The sequence below is a fragment of the Opisthocomus hoazin genome, chromosome 8 (genome assembly GCF_030867145.1).
Source record: "Opisthocomus hoazin isolate bOpiHoa1 chromosome 8, bOpiHoa1.hap1, whole genome shotgun sequence".
Classification (NCBI taxonomy): Eukaryota; Metazoa; Chordata; class Aves; order Opisthocomiformes; family Opisthocomidae; genus Opisthocomus; species Opisthocomus hoazin.
The window spans coordinates 21,738,693-21,762,999 of record NC_134421.1 but is presented as its reverse complement, the minus strand read 5'-3'; the positions used below and the strand labels follow the sequence as shown (position 1 = coordinate 21,762,999).

At 37.1% G+C, this 24,307-nt stretch overlaps 1 protein-coding gene across 4 annotated transcripts in view; it reads right to left on the bottom strand.

Moving 5' to 3' along the window:
* Positions 1–24,307, bottom strand: part of CDK17 (cyclin dependent kinase 17) — a 95,880-nt gene that overhangs the window by 42,207 nt on the left and 29,366 nt on the right. Inside the window, exons 2-4 of one of the 4 annotated variants that reach the window (XM_075428000.1) lie at positions 14,943–15,091; positions 10,450–10,488; positions 750–914 (exon numbers count right to left, since the gene is read on the bottom strand). In XM_075428000.1, the coding sequence (XP_075284115.1) occupies positions 750–914; positions 10,450–10,488; positions 14,943–15,060 (322 nt within the window). In that variant the 5' untranslated portion in view covers positions 15,061–15,091. Of the gene's footprint in view, positions 1–749; positions 915–10,449; positions 10,489–14,942; positions 15,092–24,307 lie in introns of those variants that run through there. The other 3 variants (XM_075428001.1, XM_075428002.1, XM_075428003.1) reach the window with 3 other exon arrangements.

Below are 24,307 nucleotides of genomic sequence, written 5' to 3'. Positions count from 1 at the left end.
TAAGTGGCTTGACTACTATCCTGAAGACTCATTGCTTAATCTTGAAGATCAGTTTATCACATACTTCTAAAGAAGGGCAGAAGATTGAAAAATTCATAAACTTCAAATTAAACTGTGACGTGCTCTCATTTTGTAGTATTAATTAATTAAGCATAAATTAAAATAACATAAAAGCAGGGTGAAACATTAATGGTGACTGGAGGCAGCAACCTGTCAAATTACTTGAAGGAGAAGAAAAAAAAATTTCGTAACTTATTTGCCCCACAGAACCAAAAATATAGCTCGCGACCACAACAAGAATATAATTATAGTCGAGTGACCTTAATTTATCACTGAAAAAAGCAATAATGAAAAGTCTACATCATACACCAGTTCTTTTTAAATTCCACATATTGGATTTTCATCCTCTGTTTTTATCATATTCAATTTATTGTAGTTCTCACCAATGCTTAACTGTGATGAGACACACAAGTTTCTTGCAAAGTATTCAGAAAGAATATTTTGTAACTTTGCAACTTGTCAAAAATTCATGGGTGACTTCTGTGTATTCACGCAATCACTTTCTTCCTGAAAATTTTAAGAGACATTCAGTACCTTATAAACAAGTTTCTCTAACAACCCTAGAAAAAGACTACAACAATCCCAGAGATGTATTAAAGCATTAGAATAACCGTATCTCTCACTAAGAATCAATACAGACAATATTCTTCACAGAAAAATGAACTTAAACAAACAATGTAGTAAATTACCTAATCTGCTCCCATTTCGGGGCATTGCCATGAAAGAGCCGAGGCTGCCCCCTATGACGCTATGTGGTCTCCGTAAAGGGGGCTTCTTGAAAGATCCTGTGTATTGGTGGAGAAATGAGTGCATGCTGTGAGACGTTGGAGGCCTGCCATTCTTCACAATAGGCTCTACAATTCACAAGGATCAAAATATTCATTCCCACAAGCAAGTAGGAGTGTCAGGAACATGCCAGAAGGAAAAAAAAAAAAAAAAAGAAAAAGAAAAAAAACAGTTACTAGACAGGAAATCACCACTCTGGTAAGATTCTCTTTCATACTAACAGCAGACCATAATATTACTGCCATTTCTCTATTAATCAATTAATACAAAATATGGCATTAATTATTACCCAAATTTCATTTTATCAAATTCTGTCCCTCTGCTGCTCGATCAGTAAATGGCCTGAATATACAGTCTAGAAATGTGAATAAAACCGGAACATAGCTTTTAATATCAGTATATTTTTTTGCTTCTGAACTAATGATTTGTCTTATTGCACTGTGTTTCATCTTTACTACAATTTAAACAGACCAGCTGTTGGATCACTCGCATGATGAGCAAATTCAACCGCAAGCCTTTGCAAATATTCTCCCTTTCAAAATTCTTGAGGGTCACCAGTACCAAGGCTTCACTACCGGCAGTCCTTACAAGGAAACGTACCTGTCTATACCGACCAGAGCTGTCATGCCACAATTAAGGTTATTAACTCAAAGGATATCAGAATAATTGAGTATTCAATGAGTTATTTTGACTTCCTATTGGATTGTGTCTCAGATAGTTCGCTGTACTTAAAACAAGGATTGCAAGATATTTTTTTAAATTATTATTATTATTATTGATAAACACTTTCTAAAAAGGATGAAATATTAGAAATTTTAAAATCTTATACGCTACTGTGCACAGAAACTGAGTGTTTGTGTTCTCTCAGCGAGCCTGACTCCGCACACGTGAACTATCACTCAAGGACTGCCATGGTACTAGAAGCAGCCTAGTTCTAAAAGCAAAGAGGATTTTTTACCCCGACAAGATGCAGAATAGGTTGGCAGCTTGTATTGATTGTCACTAAACTGGACTTACCAGAACCACCGATGAAGTCACTCATTCAAGAAATTAAAGAAGAAATCCTATCACTACAGAAAAAGTACCCAGAGGTGAGAGCCACCCAGCAGCTATGCACAGGCACCGTCCCCATACTAGGAAAAAGCCCAGGACATGTGCCCAATGAACATTTCAGATTCAAGTAATTTTATTTTCCCATCACTTGACTCTTATTACCGTTACAGATACGCGTTACTTGGTATTATTCAGAAGACAGCAAAGGCAGCAGCTCACGCACTGAGCAGGTGCAGTGCGAGGGCTGCTGAGCCAAGTGGCACCTCTGAGGCGTTTCTGGAGCCACTGCTCTCAGGGCGCAATGCAGCGAGGACCTGCTCCGAGCTTCACCCATGCCTACGGGGACAGCGAGCAACCTTGGATGCCGACTCATATTCTCACATGCAGGGACCCCAAAATCTCTCTTCCCCTTCCAAAGTAAGATATGAAGAATAGTATCACTAGGAGAACTTATTTTATGGAAAGCAGAATTTCAGTGGTGAAGGAATATAACAGCAAGAAATACCTAATAGCCTAAGGAAAATAGGCTCCTGAAAAGAACCTCCCTGCCTCCCCACATGTACAAAACCCCTTTGCCTATATTATTATGATTGGCCTAAAGCAAAGGGACACAAGTACACAGCCAGAACTACCCAAGGACAGGTCAGTGACTTTAAAAAAATAATTACACAATAGATGTTTACATATAAACATGAATAATACATTAAGACAAAAAAGTCACTTCAACTCCACTGCTGCAGGAAAAAAAAAGCCGTAAAAACGCTTCAGGCAGACAACAGAATGTGAAAGGACATAACAGCACAGCTACAATCCTGCCTACATCTTTCAATTAGCATCCTGCATAAACAAAGTGTGTGAATATGAGGACAAATACACGATATATCTCTGTATACGTTTCTGGAGTACAATCGGTGTCTTCACCTCCAAAACTCTGCAAATCTCTATCCCAAATCCTTACTTCTGTTTCTAACACACTGCATCATCCCTTTCAATTTAAGAGTGGTATCAGTTTCCTTGTTCTGTGCTTTTAAAAGCAGATTTATCCTAGGGCAGCAGGCAGTAATTCCTTCCTCATCAATTTTTGAATAAAATCTACTACTATCATATGACAGAAAACACACAGGTTCACATACAGCACAACTACTGCTTTGATTTTTTTTATAGATTAAAATTTGCTTTCTACTTTCTATCTTTCTTACTAATCTTTGGTTTGAATATCATCTAGCTTCTAGACTAAAAACCTCATGCTGAGTTTACACACAGTGCTGAACAAACGAACTGTAACTCTGAAAATCCAAATACCTGATGAGTAAATAGTTTGTTCTGTTGAGACAGTCATCACCGGTTGTAACTATGCTGCTCGGTGGGGTTTAGTTGCTAATTTGCATAACTTTGAAATTACTACTTCACTTTTACTATTATATAGGCAATAAGTAATGTATATTAAGCATACAATTCTACTTCATTTTAATTGTTCCAAAAACTAATTTCTAAGGAAAAAAATAGAGCAAACCCAGAGATATTTCTTTCTGGGAAAATCTGGGAAATAACTCTCCTGCCTTTGATCAAGCCTTGCTATACCAAGCAAAGCAAAACTCCTTCAGCTGGGTTTTTGTTCTTTTTGTCTTGGCTTGTTTTTTTTTTTAAGTCCTGATAACAAACCTAGGAAGAAAGTTCTCTTTTTTAGTGTGGAAATGTACCGCCAAAAAAACCCAAACCAAAACAAAAAACCCCGCTATTTGTTTACTGCTAAAAATCACTCAAATATTTTTTAGCTCTGTTACTAGTGTCAATAGCCCTGTGCTTTTGGGGGTAACTTGAAGCCTGAGCAAAGTGCCGAGACAGACTGATGCCTGAAAATTGATCTCCCACGGCAAGATTATTCTCCCACACAAACAGGCAAATCCCGCATCAAAGCATACATTACTTTTTTCATCCTACTGAGAAACAGCAGATGCCGGGGTGCATCTCCACCAGGGTCGGAGAAGCAGCGTAGCCAGCAGCAGGATGGGGCTGGGCCCTGTGGCCAAAGCAGAACTCTGCCCACGCCTGGGCCAGCGCATCGCCTCAGCCCCCCGCGCACCCGCACCCACCGCTACGCGTCCGCAGTTGCCGGGCTTCCAGCACCATTAACCACACCAGGGTGTACGCACACACGTGGACAAACAAAATCACTAAAATATCCGAACACACAAAAAGTTCAGCTCAATTACAAGGATAAACGCAGATAACATTAATAAGCAAACAGCAAATTTATACAAAAGTGAGAAACAGATGGTTGCCATAATAAGATCCAATTATATAGAAATAACTTTTTCCATCATGGGAAACTATTACCTTCCTGCACTGTCGTAAGCACTGTTCTAAATTATGGAGCCCATTATAAAATGTAGCAGCAATAATTTAGGTCATGTAGTAGGACAGGTATAACCACTGACAGAGAATGAAATGAAGGTTATAAACACTCTCAGATCACTAGCATACTTCTGAGCAAGAGACGTATTAATACTACTTGCTTACAAATGTGGGGTTTTTTTAATTCTAGTACACATTAATTTACAAAAAGAAGGGATCATATGACATTTTATGATAATATAACATACAGATTTATGGTCTGGAAAAGTATTTTTGTCTTGTACAGTTAAGTTTGCACTGTTGTACGCTAGAAACTTTAAAGAAATGTTCACATGAATTCTGCATTCTGCACTACCTCCTCCCTGCAAACATGACAGTAACAGCTAAGAGCTGGAACAAATATTGAAAATGATGAAGCAAACTTTTGCTGGAAATGAATTTACAAGACTGTTATTTTTGTGCATTTACGAGATACAAGTTTTAAAGAAAGTGCTTTTGAAAAAAGTATTTAACTCCTTCTGTCCGAAGATCCCCAAGTACTTCTTCCAAAGTTACAATTTCATTTAATTATCCTAAAGAATGAATTTTTTTCAGGATTATTAATATGTTGAATCACTACAATCAAAGCGTAACGCTGCAATTTTTAAGGTGTGAATTTAGTGCAGCTGCCTGGTCTTGAATGAGAGAAGTCAAAACTGTAAAATGCTTTACTACATACATCTATAAATTACTTCTTACAATTTTATCTCTGTGATTATAGGTTTGGCTTGTCTTTAAAAAAAAATGTTTCCCTGTATAAAACTCACAAACATTCCTTATGTTAGTGTCACTGTATTTGGTAAATATAACTCAGTAACCACTCCAAGGCTTAGCTAACGTGTTGGAGGTTTTTCAGGTAGCACAGTAGGTATTTTCACGGTGCTATTGGTTTAATATTCAGCCACAGCCAAAGTGGATGATAGAAATTACGGGGGGAGTAGAAAAACCTCCAGAAAATCACTACACCACTACGCAAGTGTATGGATCTACTGCATTTTGAGCATCATGCACAGTTCTGGTCTTCCTCTCTCAAATAGGTCAAAACTGGAGAAGCATGACAGAACCCACAGACTTGCAGGAGGGCTGAAGAGGGCACCCTGGAATGAGCTGCACCCACCACCTTCTCCTGCACAAGAGTGAGGGTCACTGAAGCCGTTCTTCACACTGTGCGGTCTGTGGCAACGCCTCACCACAGGATGTCACGACTGTCAGACGCTTGCAAGACTAAAAGGGGAGACCGAACGAGAAATCTGCTCATGATTACTGACTGCACAGAAACTTGCCTAGTTCAGGAAGTCTCTGAACTAGAAACCGGCACAGTACTCTGGGGGAATGCTGTTATACCATGGGCTCTAATCTTAGACTTGCCCTTAATTGTCATCTTCGGAGTCCAGAGAACAGCCAGGCAGAACTCCAGCCCTCCTTACGGTGCAAAACTTCTGCAGCACCTGGGCTCGTGTTGGCTCCTGCTGGCACAGCCATACCAGCGAGGGCCTCAATGATTACACAACTCTAGCTCTCCTTCCTCACTCTGCTCTGTTATCTATAACTCCAAACCGATAAAATTTGTAAACATGGAAAGCGAGCTGGAAGAGAGACTTCTTGGTGGTTCTTCCTCACTTGTGTTTGGTCAGTTGTTGTTACATAGTATTCTTATTTTGGCTACAAATCACTTAATCTTTCACTCCTCTTTCAAGGAAAGTCAGCTCAATTCTTAAATCTCTTATTAAACCTACTAAGATACCATGCATATCTAGTCTTCAAATGCAAAAAAAGTTAACTGAAACATTCTGAATGAGAATATTTAGAAATATTGGCATGCTGGAAGAACACATGGTTTTCTTCTCAATGTCCCTGAACACTTCTTGAAATATGAATGTGTTCTGCTTGTTTTAAAAAAAATTTTTTATATATACACACAAACATACACACACACATATACACACACTGTTTTTTTAATGCCACATCCATGTTATCTTGCTAAGTGTGCATCTTCAGTAAGGTTTAAAACTGGGCAATGCATGGTGACTGCACTGTTGTAGTACTTGATTTTCAAGTTTGGCAAGTGCTGAGCTGCTGGTTTATTTCATTTGGATCATTTTCTTGTATTTGTTACATCCTATCACTTAAACTTCAGTTATTACTGGCACAATACAAAATAACTAGAACAGCACCATGCAAAGAAAATATTGTTTAAAATACAGCCAGCCTGGCTTATTAATTTTCTAAGAGTTGCTAGATCATGTTGCTGATCTGTTTTAGAACACACACATGTATTTTAAGAAAATACAGTACCCAGTAAGGTACCACTGCTTTGCTAAATTTGAAATAACGCCAACACCAATGCCAACAAACATACAAGAACAGAAAATAACTCCAATGAGCCACTGAAATAATTTGATTGTGAAGTGACAGAAATTTATGCTTGAATGTAAGTGGAACTGATTTTTTTATTTCATAATTATGACAAATGCCAGAGTCGAGTAGAACAATAGCCTATATAACCAAGAAGGCTTCCCGAGGAATTAGTTAAAACCAACTATTATATGAGGTTATAAAGATGTCTCCTCTTTTTCCATTAACTGCAATTTAAATTAACCACAAACCCTGACCTGAAATTACTCCCAAGTTGAGCAATTTTTCAATAAATTCCCAATGTTTCTTCTGCTTGTCCATTTATCTTAACAAAGAGCCACACTACCACTTACTTTCCTGTGCTGGATTTACTTAACTGGATTTACTTAATCTGAGTTCCAGAGAGCCTGCAGAATTGCCTGGCATTTCTATGCAAGGCCTCAGCAACTGACATACTGTCACAAGTCAGTCAGAAAGTGTTTGCATTAGGAATGTAAATGTATTTTAAAACACATTTTATGAATATCTAATACCACTTATTAAACAACCTCTTTTTCTTTTTTGATGTCCCATGAGCACCTCTATTACATGAAAAAAAGACCAAGCTGGCTTTCAGATTTCACTGCCTAAATTTTGGAATGGTATTTGCTTCAGCTAGCTTTAATAAAGAATCAAAATCACTTGTCATACATGGTGACATTTTCCCCTAAATCAAGCATCTCTGATAGAGCTGAGTAAGTCTGCAAGGAAAAGTACTATTCAATAACCACTACCCATTCTGGACATGGAAACCACACAAATACATAAATATATATTTTGATTTCATACTAATGAAGTACAGAAGAGGAGTTTTCTCTGATCAAAGTAAGACAGATAGCGGAGACACAGCATTTATCTCTCTGATTTGGGTATATAATGGTGATTGAACCCAGGCACACTGCATATTCTAAGTAAGTATGAACTTCTGTGTGACAGCAAGCCTGCCGCAATTCACTGCTGCTACCAAAAAGGTGGCTCAAGGTCCTCCTCTAGCAAAAAAGAAGTGTAATTTTGATTCAGGTTTTTGAACTAGATCATCGCAGGGCATGCAGAGTGCAAGTGCTGATAGAAGGGTGGAGGCAGAACCTCACTCGCCACTTTTAGCTGCAGCTTGACTTTGGACCGGCTCAACTATAACAAAACCTCACTAAACACCCTGAGCATCAGCTATTGGTTTTTACACAACAGGACTCTACACAGTTTCTTTTCCACCCACCTTGACCTCACCCTTGCTCCAGAACACTTCCAAAGTTGTTTAGGCTTGTTTTCTTTTCCATTTTGATAGAGAATGGGGAAGTGTCAAAACTCTACATATATGAAACTAAATATTCATTCTCTAAACAGCCTTGCAATGATGAAGCTTGCGATGCATTACAATAATCTTTTAAAATTATTTGCATCGACTGTCTCAAATGCTACTGTCATATAGCTTAATCGTATTTTGGCCTCATCTACTACACACGCATTTATCTAATATCTGAATGTACGCTCTATTAATGATTACTCAATTTTTGCATGTCTATTGGCAATAAAGACTGATTTTTTTTTTGGACTTGCAATACAAAATATTTTGAACAAACTGCTTTCCTGAAGAAGCTATTGTCAAGAAGCCCTTTATTTCTTCAGAAATTGTAGAATGTAAGCAGGTGAATTTCTGACACTTTAGACCTGGCATGCTGCACTGTACAATATTTAATTACACTGCTGTAATTCTGTCAGACCCACTCAGTAAAATAAGGTGACTGCAGGTAATGGCTCCCATAGAAGAAATATTTAAATAACCCAAAGCACCTATAAGTTTGCTATTATCTGTGCTCTCAGGAAGCTGCATGAGGAGCACTGTGTAAAATACTATGTATTTCTACATTATTTTATAGAGTTGTTTCCTTGGATTCGTTATGTGATACCCAGGAATACATCAAGTCACTCTAAAAACAGAGCAACCACTCAATACCACTTAAAACTATTTATTCATTAAATAATAAGATGAAACCTTCAAACTATTGACTATTACAATAGTAAAACTTTGCAGAACCTCAAGGGATTCCTCCCATTGCTCAAAATTAATCCATTTCAGTATAGCAGTCATGACCAGAGCAAACATTCTTCACTTGGAAGACACAGGGCAAAAAAATATTGGTAGCATGTTTGAAGAAATATGCCGACAGAAACCTAAAGAAACACAGTCTTCAAGTTTCTCCCAGAAATTTAGTAACTCAATGTTTAAAATGGCACTGTAACATCCTCTAAACTTTTTTTTTTTTAATTTGGGACAAAAAGGACAGAAACTTTTCCAAAGTGTCTGTTTAAACTACAAAACCAAGAGATAATACACAAAGCAAAAAAATGAGGTCAAGATGTCTAAAAGACCACTACAAAACGCCTTTCAAAGTTGGCTTCACATACAATGAGGTTTTGCCTTCAGTTTAACTACCAAGACAAATAAGATCAGAATCAAATAAAATATATTCAAAGCCAAAAACCTGCCTTTGAGATTTATGTATTTCATACTTTTTAAAAAGTTAATTCTCAATATAGTACTTTTGGTCATCAGAACACACACTGGAACATAAGCATGGTAGTCCCGTACCTCTAATCATATACGCGTGACACACCACCAGTTCTTCGCTTTATAAGGCTTAACTACACCAAATCCTTCAGAACACTGTTTCAGGCATAACTTAAATCAACCTGAGTCAGCACTGTAGCCAAGATATGAGTATCCCTGGCCTCCATCCCTGTGTCCCCAAACACAACCACCCTGTAGGCTCCCCACTGCAAGCATCTGTGAGGCCACATTACCAACCACATCAGGAAACAGCGGATCTGGCTTCTTTTTGCCCTACCTTCAGAAATAACTGTGTTGGCTAGTTACTTGTATTTTGCTTTTCTGTACTTAACAAGTACATCTGAATGCTATTTAAGAACAAATCTCTACATATTCATCAGCAAGACTATGCTAGCAGAAATTTGGTGTATTTACAGAGCCTACTTCTGCACGCAAGCATCATGTTCTCCTGCCAAAGCTACGTTCTGCTTGTGAAGGAGAACACTTTTCAGTGGACAACTTGCCCCCCCAAGACTATGGCTCTCTGCAGCATACTTTCATGCACTGATTTTTCATGCTCATTTCACTTTATAAGCACTTCCATACACAAATAGAGCCTCCAGGTTTTGCGGGAAGAAGCAAATTAAAACAGAAGGGAAGAAAGAACACTATGTTGTGCAGTGTACGTGGGATGGAGAAGCCATACTGAACAGTAATAACAAAAACACAGCACAGAACGGTACATACAGGCTCTAACAAAAACATTGCCAGTACGGTGTAAGGGACAGTACAAGGTACAGTATCTAGCTGTGACAGCTGCCAGTTATTTGCAGTAATCTGTAGCTACAGAGTGAGCTCTAGCACTTCTGGGGATTTTGACCCCCTTCCCAGTATTTTTACATTGATACTTTGTTCCAGCATCAACAGAGAAATTTTATTGATTTATTAACAGTAAGTATCTCTGTGCTCATATTTTCAATTGAAGAACATTATCTTGAAAATACATTGCAACACACTGTTTTCCTTCCATACTCAAGGAATCACACATAGCAGATGGAATGGGAGTTTCTCAGATGCACTGAAGATGATAGGAAATGACTACAACTACAAAGGCATTCAGATGTGCACTGCAATGTGTCAATTTTTATAAACATTCATTCCTCTTATCACAGCATTAACTAGTCAGTAAGGCCTTAAACCTAAAAAACACTTACGCACTTTACTGTAGCTGATCCTTCCATTATTACTCACACCTGTAAAATTACAAAAAAATTATGCAAGTGTTTGTGAGACTGGACCCTATGATCACAACACTGAGCTAAAGCACACCAAATGGAGATGAATATTATTCTAGAAATTCATGAAGCTATTTCTATCAGAACCTCACTTGTTTTGGTTTAGTAGGTATGTGTGTACATATCTATATATAAAAAAACCCCTGGCAATAGAGAATGGCTTTCCAAGTTACTTATACATTAATGCAAGAGCTGTGGACGTATTTCTGAACATATCTTGTAATTATTCTTAAAAGCATGCTTGGAGTTTGTGATAATGTATTTAATAATATTAGACAATACAGCCACATTTTTCACTTTCATTAGAGAGCATGCATTTAAAGTATTTGCATAAATTTTACAGTTCATTGGGCTTTAAATATGCATGATTTAGATGTTACTTCTAGCCTAATTTCATTAGTATGTCATTGGCAATGAAAAATTTCAGGAGCAAATTTAGTTGTCAACTGCTACAAATTACCATTTAGTATTTTTAATATTAATCTGAATACATATATTAAGGTAGAACTTAGAACTAAAAAAGCAAGCCACCACATTGTTAGTGTGCTTGAATCAAGACAGACTGAAAAATAAACAATGAATCCAACTAATTTGTTTTATATGTTGAAACATTAGAGACCACAAAAAGCTTACTTAGATAAAAGAATAGTCCAAAGTATACTTCATACAGTCCACAGCTCATAAGGCTTCAGATCTATATCAGGCATTTCACTGGTCCGTCTGTTTTTATGGTTTATGCATCTGATTTGGTGATGCTTCCTCACTCAGAAACCAATTATGATGACTGTAATTTGTAAAGCAAATTTAATTATATATAGGTTTCTGGTCACTAAATAATTTGATGGTGTTCCAAAAAAACCCAAAACTGTCAGTTCTTCTACGTTCAGTGCAACAGCTCTGTGCTACTGCACTGACCAACATGGGCTGATCCCTGCTAATCGCATTTTGCTGCTGACAGATGAGGGCTGCATACTGAGATCGTACTGACATCACGCGATGAAGGAAGCTGCGTATGAAATGAGACTGCATACAAAAAGTTAGCTGATTCAGTGGTATCAATGCACTGCAAAGAAATCCAAAGTTACGTATCCATTTTCACGTCTGTGAACTACAAGTAGGACAATTTGTTCTGCATTAGGAGTGCTGTTCTTTAAAAGTAAACCTTCAAACAACCCACTTGGATCTGGAGCTAATGACAAGGTGGGATTGGAGCAGCAGTTACTCCAAATCAGAGGCAATTGTTCAGGGAGAGGAAACATTTGGCAGGGGGCTGAACGAGACAAGTTATTGCAAAGAGGTGATCAGGAGGAAAGATCCCTGGCACGATGTGCATGTGATCTACATCTGGAATCGCAGTGCTGAACTGGAACTTTATAATACAGATTATACAGGACACGTATGTAAAAATCAGAGATGAGCATGGACCCTAGGTCAGCACAGATGTGGTTTTCTATGGATGTAGCCTCTACAACTTCTATGGCCCAGTAACACAGCCGTTCTCCAGGAAGCAAAAAAGCTAGCATGTATAAAATTATATCCTTCAGTGAACACAGCCATCAGAATGGAATGACAGGAGACAAGACAGGCAATTTGCTAGGAAGAAAAAATAAAACAAAACTGGACAGCAACAATGGAGGAAAATTCTGCTGTAAAGGCCTTCGGCGTTCAGGGTCTCTCCTTGCCTTCTGGCATGAGAAGATCAGTTGCAATGCCCTTCAACTCTCATTTCTCAAGTTCATGATGGTTGCAAATAAACCACATATGAAGAACCAGTTTCTGAAGAGTCTTTGTATCCCTGACTGATTCTCTGTAGATCAAGATATTGGCTTGCCTTTGATTTACTAGGCTGCGCTTTTTAAGTTCCTTTAAGAACAGATCCAAAGCCTGCAAACTGGGCACATTTGTGTTTCTCTGTTCCACAGGGTAAAGGAGCTGTTTATTCTTTTTAAAAGCACAACTAGGGAGATGGTTACTCATGCCTTCTGAGATCAGCACCACTGCAGTAAAAGATGTACTTTCAAGATCTTAATGCAGATATCACTTTGTAAACTATTCTTCAAGATGCTACATCCTCTCACGTGTCCCAGCTGGATATTTACAGTTTATATAGGCTTCTTAGCACTCTGATTTTATAAGACACCAAGGCAAACCTTTCTCATTTAAGCACTCCTCTAAGTCATTTTTTAAAATAATGTCCACTGAAGGATTTTTTTCCAGGCTATGTTCTCTACCAAACCTGTCCTTCACCAAAAGAGAGAATTTGTTTCCTGACTGTTTTTTCCAGCAATTGTTGTTGCCTAAACCCTGATTCCTACAGTCTGTCTGAAAACTACTCCTCCCAAAATATCTTGATCTGTGGGAATGTTAGAGCTTCCTTTAGAAAAGTAGGACCAGCTGACGTAGCAAGCATTTTCCAACCCTACTTTCTAAGAAAACTAGGGTTAGAAAGGAAAAAGAAAACAAAAAATCCACAAAGTAGTACCCTGTTCATCTCTGCAACATTGAAGATAGGACAGATAGTAATATCTGCTCCTAAAAGTATCAGAAAAAGGAAGCAAATATCAGTAAAACTTTTCAAAATGACATAACAATGATGAGTTAAAGATTACACATAGCAAAAGTACTGTTTATATTTATTCTTCTTCCTCTTTCAAAAGGATCAGCAACACCTCAGTGTATGCAAAGATACTAAGGCTTTAACAACATTTCGCAGTTGTAAACACTGCATGTATCGTATCACATATTAGCATATAAACTTCCTTTTGGCCAATGAAATAATGTGGAAAGCAAAATAAAAGGAGCACTAAAAGCTAAATAATGAATTTGCAATTAGATATATTTTCTTGTATTTTTATCACTTTAAATATCTGCTGGGAAGTTGTTTGTCAAAATTTGGTGACAAGCACGCAGAAGGTATCCAAGTATTGCTCTTTGAAATAATTCTCAGATAAATATTAGAAACTGCCAATAGATTCATGGTTTCTTCTGTAAACAAGTTATTGTGTCCTCTGTCCCTTGAGCTGGCACCCAGAACACGGTCCAGTTTAAAGTATAATCTTTTTGTTCTTCCTGGATCCAGTTTTCAACTGAATGAATTCAGTGACCCGGTTCACTACATTCACTGATGCTGGTGACAATTTTTCATGCTCACCTCCCAGCGTGAAAGTAATATTCTTACCACTTATTTGCATAATGAAATCAATCTGTCAGAAGTATATACAAATCTGAAGAAAATATGCATCAGTAACAAAGGCTAATAGAAGTGAAGCCACGTGGGACAACTGCTCAGTGTCCCACAAAGTACTTTGCAGAAATCATTGCAAAAATATTACAATTATTGTCTCAGAGTAGACTTATTGTATAATCACGTAAGAAGTTGTAACAAACATCATGTTCCAAACTATTGGCCATGGCCCATGATGAAGACAGGACAATAGCAATGAATATACCAGGGTTTACATGTAAAAATGAAAATATCAATAGCTTTGTTTTGCCAAAGGTAAATTCAGCTTTCAGAAGCTTGGTATGCAACAGATCTTCGATAGGGTTTTAGAAGTCTGCAGGGCAAATTCCATTGCCTCTACTTCTGCTCAAATTTCACAGTAAGTCTCCCTGTCAGTTTTCAGTGGGAAAATTCAGAATCATCTATTGGTGTAAAGTGGGGAAGAAAAAAAAAATCAGATCACTTGAAACTTGAGAAAATCTTAGATGTCAGCAGAGCAAGAAATAACACTAATCAGCATAGAAGATGAAATATGACTTAAATGCTGCAGCCCAGGAAACAGAAGCAACATCATTATTACTGCAGATTGTGTTCAAAGGCAGTATCATCATTAATGTGGACTTTACATCAGGCAGTACATTCATGAGATCAGCCAAAGACTTGCATAAGAATACACAGGCAAGCTGGTTATCCTGAACGTTTCCAGAGATATGAATAGGTGACAGAATTCTCAGACTGGAGCACTGCATCACCAATGATAAGGCAAACAGTTTTATTTACGATACTTCAGCAATTATTACCAATTATATTACTGAAAAACGATTTCGAGAAAAAACTGCATTTGAAGCCATACGAAGTTGATGTGGGACCCACTAAGATCATATAATAATGGGTTTGTTTAATGAAAGAGCATCTACGATCCTTGCTGCACACCACATTAAAGTATCAGTTTAGGTAATTTCTCATAAATAGTTGTGTAACAGTTCAATATCAAAGCAAACCAAACCAGTATGTAACAACATATTAATCTGTTAAAAGAACTAGGGTAGTCAAACACAAGGTAAATCAAAACAAAAGGTTAGTACAAAGTCCATGCAATTGTGAAAACCAAAATAAAATCCAACCACGTTCACGTGAGTAGGGCCTGACAAAATTCTTACATTTTCTGGAAAGTGAAAGACATGCTTACCGTTATCTTTACTGCTGTTTTCTTCAATTGTCATTTGTTCTGCTAGCTCAGACAGCGATTCATCAATGGTCTGGCTTCCACGCAAGGTTAAGGAAAGTCTCCTCTTAAACTTTTTCATTCTATCAATATTAAGTCTGGCTTAAGGAAGCCTGAAAAAAAAAAATTAAAAAGCAAAAAGTGAAAAAAAATTCGTTCATCAGAAAATGAAATTTAATTACTTCACATAAAAATGCAGCAAGCCTTACAGAAAATTTAGTCAATATGCAAGTTATCCTTCAAACAATATCCTTAAAACAAGATTACTGGACTGAAGAACAATGTCTTCAGAGGTAGGTGCCCATACATTTCTGTAATTTTCATTTCTCCTAGGGAAAATAATATTATTTGTTTTTTTTTAAAAAAACAACAAACCGAAACAGCTAATTTGATCACTAATTTTACAATCCAATAGTAAACCAAACAGTCATCTGAAAACTTTATGAGTGTGCGCTCTGTTGCCTCCTCCACAGCCTGTTTCACCAAACCTACTGCCAAGGAGCAGGCTGGAACCTTCTCTCTTTCAGCCCATTTGTTTACAGATGAGAAGCTGCTGAACTTCTCTATATTTTGCCCTTTTTACAAAAGGAGGAAGGGGACAACACCAAAAGCCTTAAACACAAAAGCTAATTCTCAAACCCGATCCCACCTAGGGAAATAGACAGCCAGGGCCTGATAACGACAGCTAGAATGGACGTTTCTCTACAGTCAGGCAATAAGACTGAACTGGGAACAAAGCAGGAGGCAGTTTCTCCGTGGAAAGCAGAAAGCAAACAAGCAATAACAACAAAGGTCCAGGCTGATAAACATGCTGCCACAAGTCTAAGCTGGTAAGTGAACTTTGCAGTGTGCCATATGTTTTGCCCTTACACAACAATAAGCACAATTCTGTCCTTTGTTACTCCACATGGACAATTCACCCTAGATGTTATTTCACAATAACTTGTTCATCTGCTCATAGCCTCCAAGAATCACATAGGCAGTGTCAAACACAAGCACAGCATACTTGCAAGTCTGAGCTGCTCATACATTTTTTTCCTGCATAAGCCTCTTTGTACTCCAAGATGCATAATTCACATACAAAAATTAAAAAAAAAAAAAACAGAGAAATGCAACAAGTAGTACGCTAAAGATCTACATTTAATAACAGTGAATATGATTACTTTTATATTGACATCGTCCCTTCAAGCACATACATTTCAACTATATAGCTTACTCTTCATTTAGATGCTACATAATAAAAAGGAGAAAAAAAAAATCAGTGGAACAAGTTGGAAGTGGTTGTTGGTGGCAGAATGCATACACAGAGTAAACCATCACAATACTAGATTGCACAGGACAGTAAGTAACACATAAGGATGGATAAAAGGAGATCTTTGGGATTTGAGTTCCAAAGTCTCTGAGATGAACTGTACAATCGCTGGCAAAGCGGCAACTGCATCCAAGGGGAAACAGGTGCCTTACAAAACAGGGTAACATCTTAACAGCTACTATAAGCAGAAATAGTTAGGCATTGGGTACAGCTATGGAGGAAATAAAAATGTAACTGCGGGAGATAATTAAGCCAGCAGTTTCTAAACGGCCATTTTAATGCGCTGCTGTATGTGCAATAAAGCCACACCTTAGTATGAATAATTTTGCTCTCTCTCACTCAAAAGCAGGATATTCTTACTGTTAAGAAACTGTATTCAGAGAACATTCCAAGGGGAACATTTACTTTTCCTGTTCAGGACCTGCTTTAAAGACCTTTACTTGAAACTGCTTTATTTCTGCGTTTAACTTTTCCAAAACAATGGCCTGTTTCCTCTTACAAAACCATTTAAAAAAAAAAAAATTGAAAGGACACATTATTTATATGTGGTTTTACTCAATACTCCTACAGTGTTTCTTGAAACCTGCATCTTCCTGTGCAGTTTTTAGCTATGTAATGCCCTAAAGCTACCTGACAGCACAACAATTTCTTTCCAATTTTCCACTTGGGCAGTAACTGAAAAAACAGACACCTTTATACAGAAACAGGCTGTTCCTGGCTTTTGATCTTGCAAATATTTAAGCCTACACAATTTTTTGATCAAAAAGAAAGTCTACTGCTGAAGAATATTACATCTAAATTAACAGATATATGGATTAGAAAATCTGAGAGACATTCTAAATCTCAAGCTAATATAAAAGCAAATATTTTGTTAACTATAGTTACTGAATTCCTCCTGTTAAAGGAGGTTTTCATGGAGTGCTGAAGCGCCATTTTTACTAAGATCCTAAATTAAGTTCGGGGCTTGATTTTGAAAGAATTTAACAGTAAAAAGGAATCAGCCGTGGGAATCTATATGCGAATGAATGCTTACTTCTATTGAAATGTAATTCAGTTTTTTTTAAAGGAAAAGATGCTTATGGATATGAAACCAAATTTTCCTTGCTTAAAGCATCGGTACTCTTTTTAATTCAGATGTGTGAAGGATGTATACATAAAAAAAAAAACAAAAACAAAAGGAGGAGAAGGAGTGGCCAGTATCTAGCACTTGGAAATGTCCTATCTTTTTTACTTCTTTATTCTCACTTCTGTACCAAGTTGCAGTTAAATCTTTGTAGTTTCAGACAGGATCTCAGTGAACAGAGCTTTGAAAATATGATCTATACAATCCAAACGTAGCACTGACTCTCTAAAATGACAGCAATTTCACAGAAAAATTATTTTTAATTCAGTTTAACAAAATTAAATTGTCTGATACTCATTTTCACCAGTTCATAACAGATACATACTTATTTTCTCCATTTAACCGTGAACCAAATTTTAATCCAAAATAGAGTTACTTGCTTAGTAATATACATCTAGTGGCTAATTAGAGGCAGCAAGACTCTTGAGGTTCCCCCAAATTCTTAGCAATCGTGAGAAGAATATGCACTGTTACTTACATTTTTGAGCTTTAGAACAGAGCCCAGGGCCTGACTATTCTATTCTGTAAATTTATCTAGTTTGAATAAATTGTACCCAAATCAAATATTTTAGATGTCATGGCAGATAAATGCATACACTTGAATGCAACTAATGCAAATTCTAGTCTTCTGCAGACAGAATGAGGACGAGCAATCTGATACAACCAAGAAAAGCTGGAAGAGACACACTTGTTCAATCCTTCTACTGATACGAATGAAGGAAGTGACAATATATTAACAGAACTGCTGCTTCTCCCAAACGATCTCCAGTCCAACCCTGAAAAGTTGATATTTTTGTCTTTAAAAGCAACACAAGATAATCCTTTAAAAATATGCTAAAATTTACCTTTTGTACACATTTTTCTCCTTCAAATCTGCAGAAAAAGTGTTTTCCAACATTCATTGTCATAACTCCATTTGCTTCAACAGTCTTCAACTCCTGCTTTGCTCTCAACGTCATTTAACAGCAATCTCTATGATACAGTTCTGAAAAACTCCACACTTTTTAAACCATCCAGTTAAGATCAGACTTAAATAAGTGGGTTCCGTCTCTCCCTATATCACACCAGTCCTTCCCACAATGTCTGCAGTAGACCACTTCTCATATAGCAAATGCAGACATCCACAACACCCTGGATATACCGCAGACAGACATTAAAGCATTCTGATACCAAGTAATAGCTCAACTAGATTTTGCACTCATCTATTCACCAAAAATCAGAGGCCTTATGTCGACTGCCAAAATTCTCTAAAAACCCCACTACTCCCTTAAAGCTCAAAGTCTCTTGTACCTTGATACCTTGAGAGTGAAATAAGGAATGCATAAGATCTTTACACATAATTAACATATGCTTTGTGTTTAATCTTTTTAAGTTTAAACAAATTTAGCTAAAATTTTCCAAAAACAATGAAGTTATTTAATAGCTTACATTTTAGCCAGGTTATTTCAGGAGGGTCACAAATACCAAAAGCTCACTAAGATTTTGCTGATTCAAAGCCCTTTGAAGTCAATGGGAACCTGTCCTTCAATAAGCTTTGGATCAGACTAAGTGCTGACTCTTCTGTTTCCCGATGTCCTATTGCATTAAGATGCATTTACACAGAGAATAAGCATTTTAAAATTACTTTTCCACTTAAGATACACACTGAAGTTGCTATTTGACTGTTTTTACAAGCCGTTTTACAAGGCAGTAGGTGTTTTGCAAACATCTAAAGGCAATTCTGTTCTGAAAAACTCATTATCTGAAGACTGCAGCTAAAGTGTGAGGAAAGGACAGGAACAGAAACCCTATGTCAGAGCAGCACGTGATCAACTGCGTGGACACAGCATGGCCCTTAAGGATGAGTTAACAAACCAAAGCCACAGGCTAAGACATCCAAGAAAGCAGATAACAGCACTCCATATGAACTTCTAGGATAGGAGGAGGTGTAAACACATATGGAACACTCAGTCTGATTTCATAAAATCGCTACAACCAAAAAGGGGTATTTACACAGCAGTGGGCCAACCTGTGTAAAGATCATTAAAAAAATTGCAAAAAAAGTACACTGTGTCAGAGCTTTGCAGAGATCTGAAGATTCTGTCTAGAGGCTTACATTTCTCAGGAACTAAGATGGAAAATCAAGGTATTATCGAATGAAGAATAAAAACAGTCCACACAACAAGAAACAAGAGTAGCAAGAATAATGAAATTCTCTCTCATATGGTCCTTAGCATTACAGCTGTTAATGATTCTCAAAATCCATGGTGTCATTCACTGTGTCATTCAAATCTGAACAGATGATCATTTAACCTTCCACTAGCACTTCAATTACACCAGTTACAGGTCTGTTAAATATTTTCAAGCACTTAATAGACCCTGCATCACTCATTTGTCTGGCTGCATTAATGGTTTTAGATGCATCTAAATTAAGTATTTCTGAAGGTGATAATCCAAGTTTGTGTCAGAAAGGGAGGTCTGAAAAACTTCGAGTACTGCAAACAATATTAATTCAAAACAGAAACAGGAAACACCTGTCAAGGATATTGTCCTCTTAATCTAAAAAGAAAACCAGCTTTCCATAGAGTTTATGTTTATTAAACTGTTCTCAAATCTATCTGAATTAAAAAAAAAGAAAAAAGCTATTGATCACAAACATTTGCAGATCAAGTACAGAGCAAACTATTAATTACATTAATGAGAAATATATGGATAATTTAGCTAAAATCATAAACCACCAGTTTACACTTGTAAAATTCACATCTAATACAGATGCATTTCCTTACAATTCTACTCTACAAGAATGGATTATAAATATGACATCTTACTCATTGCATCTGTTCTTTGTTTCAACTCACATTTGTTCACATCAGTGAAAAACTTTTCTATTGCATTTTTCCACGCTTTGTCTTTAGAAGCAAGACTCTAGCCAACTAGACTCTCGTCAGGAACAGAAAACTCAAAAAGTTATTATCTTTTATGCTGCATTCGGTCAAAGAAATTACACCGCCCAGATATAAGCGACAACTGACAAACAAGGCTTTCGTTACTGATGAAAGAAAAATAATTATGAAGTCAAATCTCACAGCCCAGTTTGACCTCCCAGTGAAAACAGGGCAAGAGGACCCTCACCACCTTTTCCTTACGAATACAACAAAATTAAATATGAAATTAAACCTTTTTAGGTGAATCCCCTTTTTACATATTTATAGAGTCATAGCTAAATAATTACTGAAAACTGGAGGTAGAAAAGCATTCACACTGATTAATTTCTTATCTGAGGCTAGTTTTCCTAGTTAATACAGGCAAAGCGACTCCTCCCAAAGTGAATAAGAGCATCTATATTCAGCTCCTGATCTAGATCATCTACTGGAAGAACCTCTGCGAATAGACAAAATATATGGAAATTAGCCTGTCCTAATTTAATTTGGATTGTGAATACTTTTCCTTATCTTCTTCCCCCAATCCCTTTGCCTTTAAAGAGTAATGCAGCACAGAAATCAAAATAAGGTTTTCTTAAAAAAATAATCCTTTAAGTTTTACCACAGGCATATTTAAGTATACTACTGGTACAGAATCTAAAAGAAAAACACCAAAACTGCCAAAAGGGTCAAATCTTGCAGTCCTTTTTTCATATCCTATGCTTATCTTCTTTCTCTTGGACTCAAAAAGTTTTACTTATGTAACTGCAGGAAGTTTACATTCTTCAAAATGTACACGTGTTCTCTCCATACAGATACAAACAATATCAAATAGAAAAATCAATAGAGGCATTCTATTTGATAGATCTCCCTAGATTAGATAGATTTTACTGATGAATAGCTTCACATTAATTATCAAAGGTTCTGTTCTCTCAACAGTCAACTGAAAAAACACAGTATGAGTCTGGTTAAATTGGCTGACATTTAAGCCAACAAAACAAACGAGCTGACTGGCAAAGCTTCTTGCATTTGCTATCAGACCCATAAACTGAAAGTCTTTTTCCTCTTGAAGGGGAAGGCAAAAACCAGAAGGTTACATGAATGTAGCATATATACTGTCAACGAGCCCTGGAACTTTCCATCTCAAAAGCTATAATTAGCACTGGAAATCAAAAACAACATCTGTAATTTTACTAGCTTTGGTTAATAAGCATAAAACCCTAATACAGCGTTCAGAAAAAAAATTCTCAAAAAAAAAAAAAATGTTGTGCACACAAAGGTTGGTGCTCCCTAATCCTGAGAATATTTTAGGGAAAGATTTACAACACTGCAGTTGTCACTTCTGGGACCATCTTCCTCAGTCTTGCAAATGAGCCAGTCTTTTGAAAACAGTGGAGTGGAAAACCTCTTCTAGGCTCAAGAAGACAATGTTAGTTCTAAGACTGAAGAGCACCTGCAATCTTCTGAGAGCATAAGCAATTTTGTCAATAAAAGGCACGGACTTTCAAAAATCAAAGGCTTGCTCCCCCCCCCCCCCAATTCAGGCACCAGATCAAAGAATCTCATACTGAAGAACCTTCTCTGAACCTCCAGTAGCTCTCAGCCCAGCACCACCCGTCTTGTAAGCACCTGAACTTCCACGCCCAGAGCCTTCAACATTTGCTCCTTGTGCTCACAATAAAGTTCTATTTACAATCCAAGACCTAAGGCAATGAAAACCTATTTTGATATTCTTGAATCAAGTACCAAGAGACACAACAAATACACCACAGCAATATAAACTAAGATAAAAACTAAAGACACTCCTGATTTGGATAAACAAAGAACAGTGGTACAAGTTTCTAAACAAAATAAAAAAAGGTTTTGGCTTCCCTCTCTCAAAACCGAAGTTAATTACACAGGGAAGCTGCTGAGGAAACCTTATCATGGCCTGCCTGGAAATTAACCACCAAGTGAGAGCTATAAGAGAGCTCAACCCAGGAAAAAAAGCTTTGTAATTATTAAAACTGCAGACAAAACAAAGGCCATCATAAAAAAAAAAATATATACTATGATTAACTGGTACAATCACTGTAAATTTACAGCTCACAATTTTTCCTCCAAATGTCGTATTTTTGGGTTCATTATTTGTTGAACCTCAATACACGTTCTGTACAGTGCAAACACAAAAGAAACCCCACCAAACAACCCAGAAAGGCCTTACATTAAAACATACAAGGCAAAAGTAAAACCAAACCCTTCCATAACTATTATATGCATGTATGTCTGTGCATATGGTAATATCAAAGTCAGGAAAGGCTTAGAAACAGACAGCTTTGGATGCATTTCTCTTACACTTCTATGCGCATGCAGAAGACAAAGAAAAAAGCAAACAAAGCTGTTTCACAGCAGTTGCAGGTTTTGTTTTGTTGTTTTTTTCTGGAAGAAAGCACAATATAGCAACACAGGAAGAACTTCCAATTAGCAAAGAAGAGACAGTAAAAGTAAACAGCATGATATAAATCATGTTATACAGTACCGACTGTGTATTCTTCCTATAAGTAACAGGCCACATTTAAGATCTGATATACAGACAGTATTATATTGAGACACAAAACAAGACATTAAGAAAAAAATTGTATGATAAAACAAACTCTTTGGAGACATTTAATGGATAAGATTTATCAGTCTGTATTTTTCTAGGTATTTCTGACAATAATAAGCTGTGGTACAATTACTATTTCTGAAATAATAGACAGATGGAATACCATGGCTACAACTAAGAACATATCTATTAACAGAAACAACAGCCTAAACAAGTTTCTCACTCAGGCTGAGTACGTGTAGTACCTCACGGAGATATTTTAAAGATAATTCCAAAGAGGCAGTAAATAAACTTGTTCTTGCAATACACAATCTTTGAACTATGGTTCAAAAATTTGTTTGAATTAATGAACGTCTTTTACCTAAACTTAAAAAATGCTATGATTCAGTATTTTCTAAAACCTCACAAATTATTGTCTTGTCTTCCCTTCTCCAGTCCTGTAATTGGTACAGGATCCTCTCTCTCTCACTAACAGAAAATACCTGAACAATAAGTCAATTAGAAATTTTTCTGCTGTATTAATTTTTACATAGCAGTCAAGATGTCCCAGCATGGGACCAATTTGTTCTGTTACAACATTCAGACAAATGTTGCTACGTCTCTCTGAAGTGTTCATGCTGCCATTTAACAGTCAACTGGTCATGCACACATGGATCATTTCAGTATCCATTGCCAAGGATACTAAACACATAGGCAAAAGACACAACTCCTAATGCAACTGATGATCTAGCTGACAACCTGGGAAAGAAAGAAGAGTTCTGACATATGTTTGCCGAGTGGCTTCGCAAATAGTTATGTTGGCAACAAAAAGGTGGTGGCAATATGCCCCTACAAGGCAGAGAGGAAAGTATAAGCCTGCTAAAGCCAATTTAATAACCTTTATGGAAGTAGAGCACCGATCACTAGTGCACACCAAATGCAAAGTAAGACTGTCCTCACTGGGAGCAGTGTCACGTAACTGTTGTGTACAGGAGAAGTAGCCTGGAAAACTGCAGTTTTGCCTTAAAGCTTATTTAGCCTAGCTAAACAAAAGCTGAGATCTGAAATAAACACAATCTGTGAACAAAATAAAGGACAACAGCAAATGCTGTTAAGGGAAGATGACATGGGACAACAAGAACAAATGGATATGAAATAAAGTAAAAGCACTCAGCACAAACGCCTTCACCCTCTGCAACAGGTTCAGGCCATTACAATTCTCACCACACAATAACCACATGCAGATTCTTGTTTTTCTCTCTCTATACTTCTCCTGCAGCAACATCCCACTCCCAAATTACGTCATCCTGCCAAGCCACACAAAAGGTATTTTTCAGGGTACTTTCAAGGAGCGGGGGGAGGGGGGAGGGGAAGTATGTCTTAATTTAAACATACAAAATAAGGCAACTGCCATGCATCAAGCTGTCACAG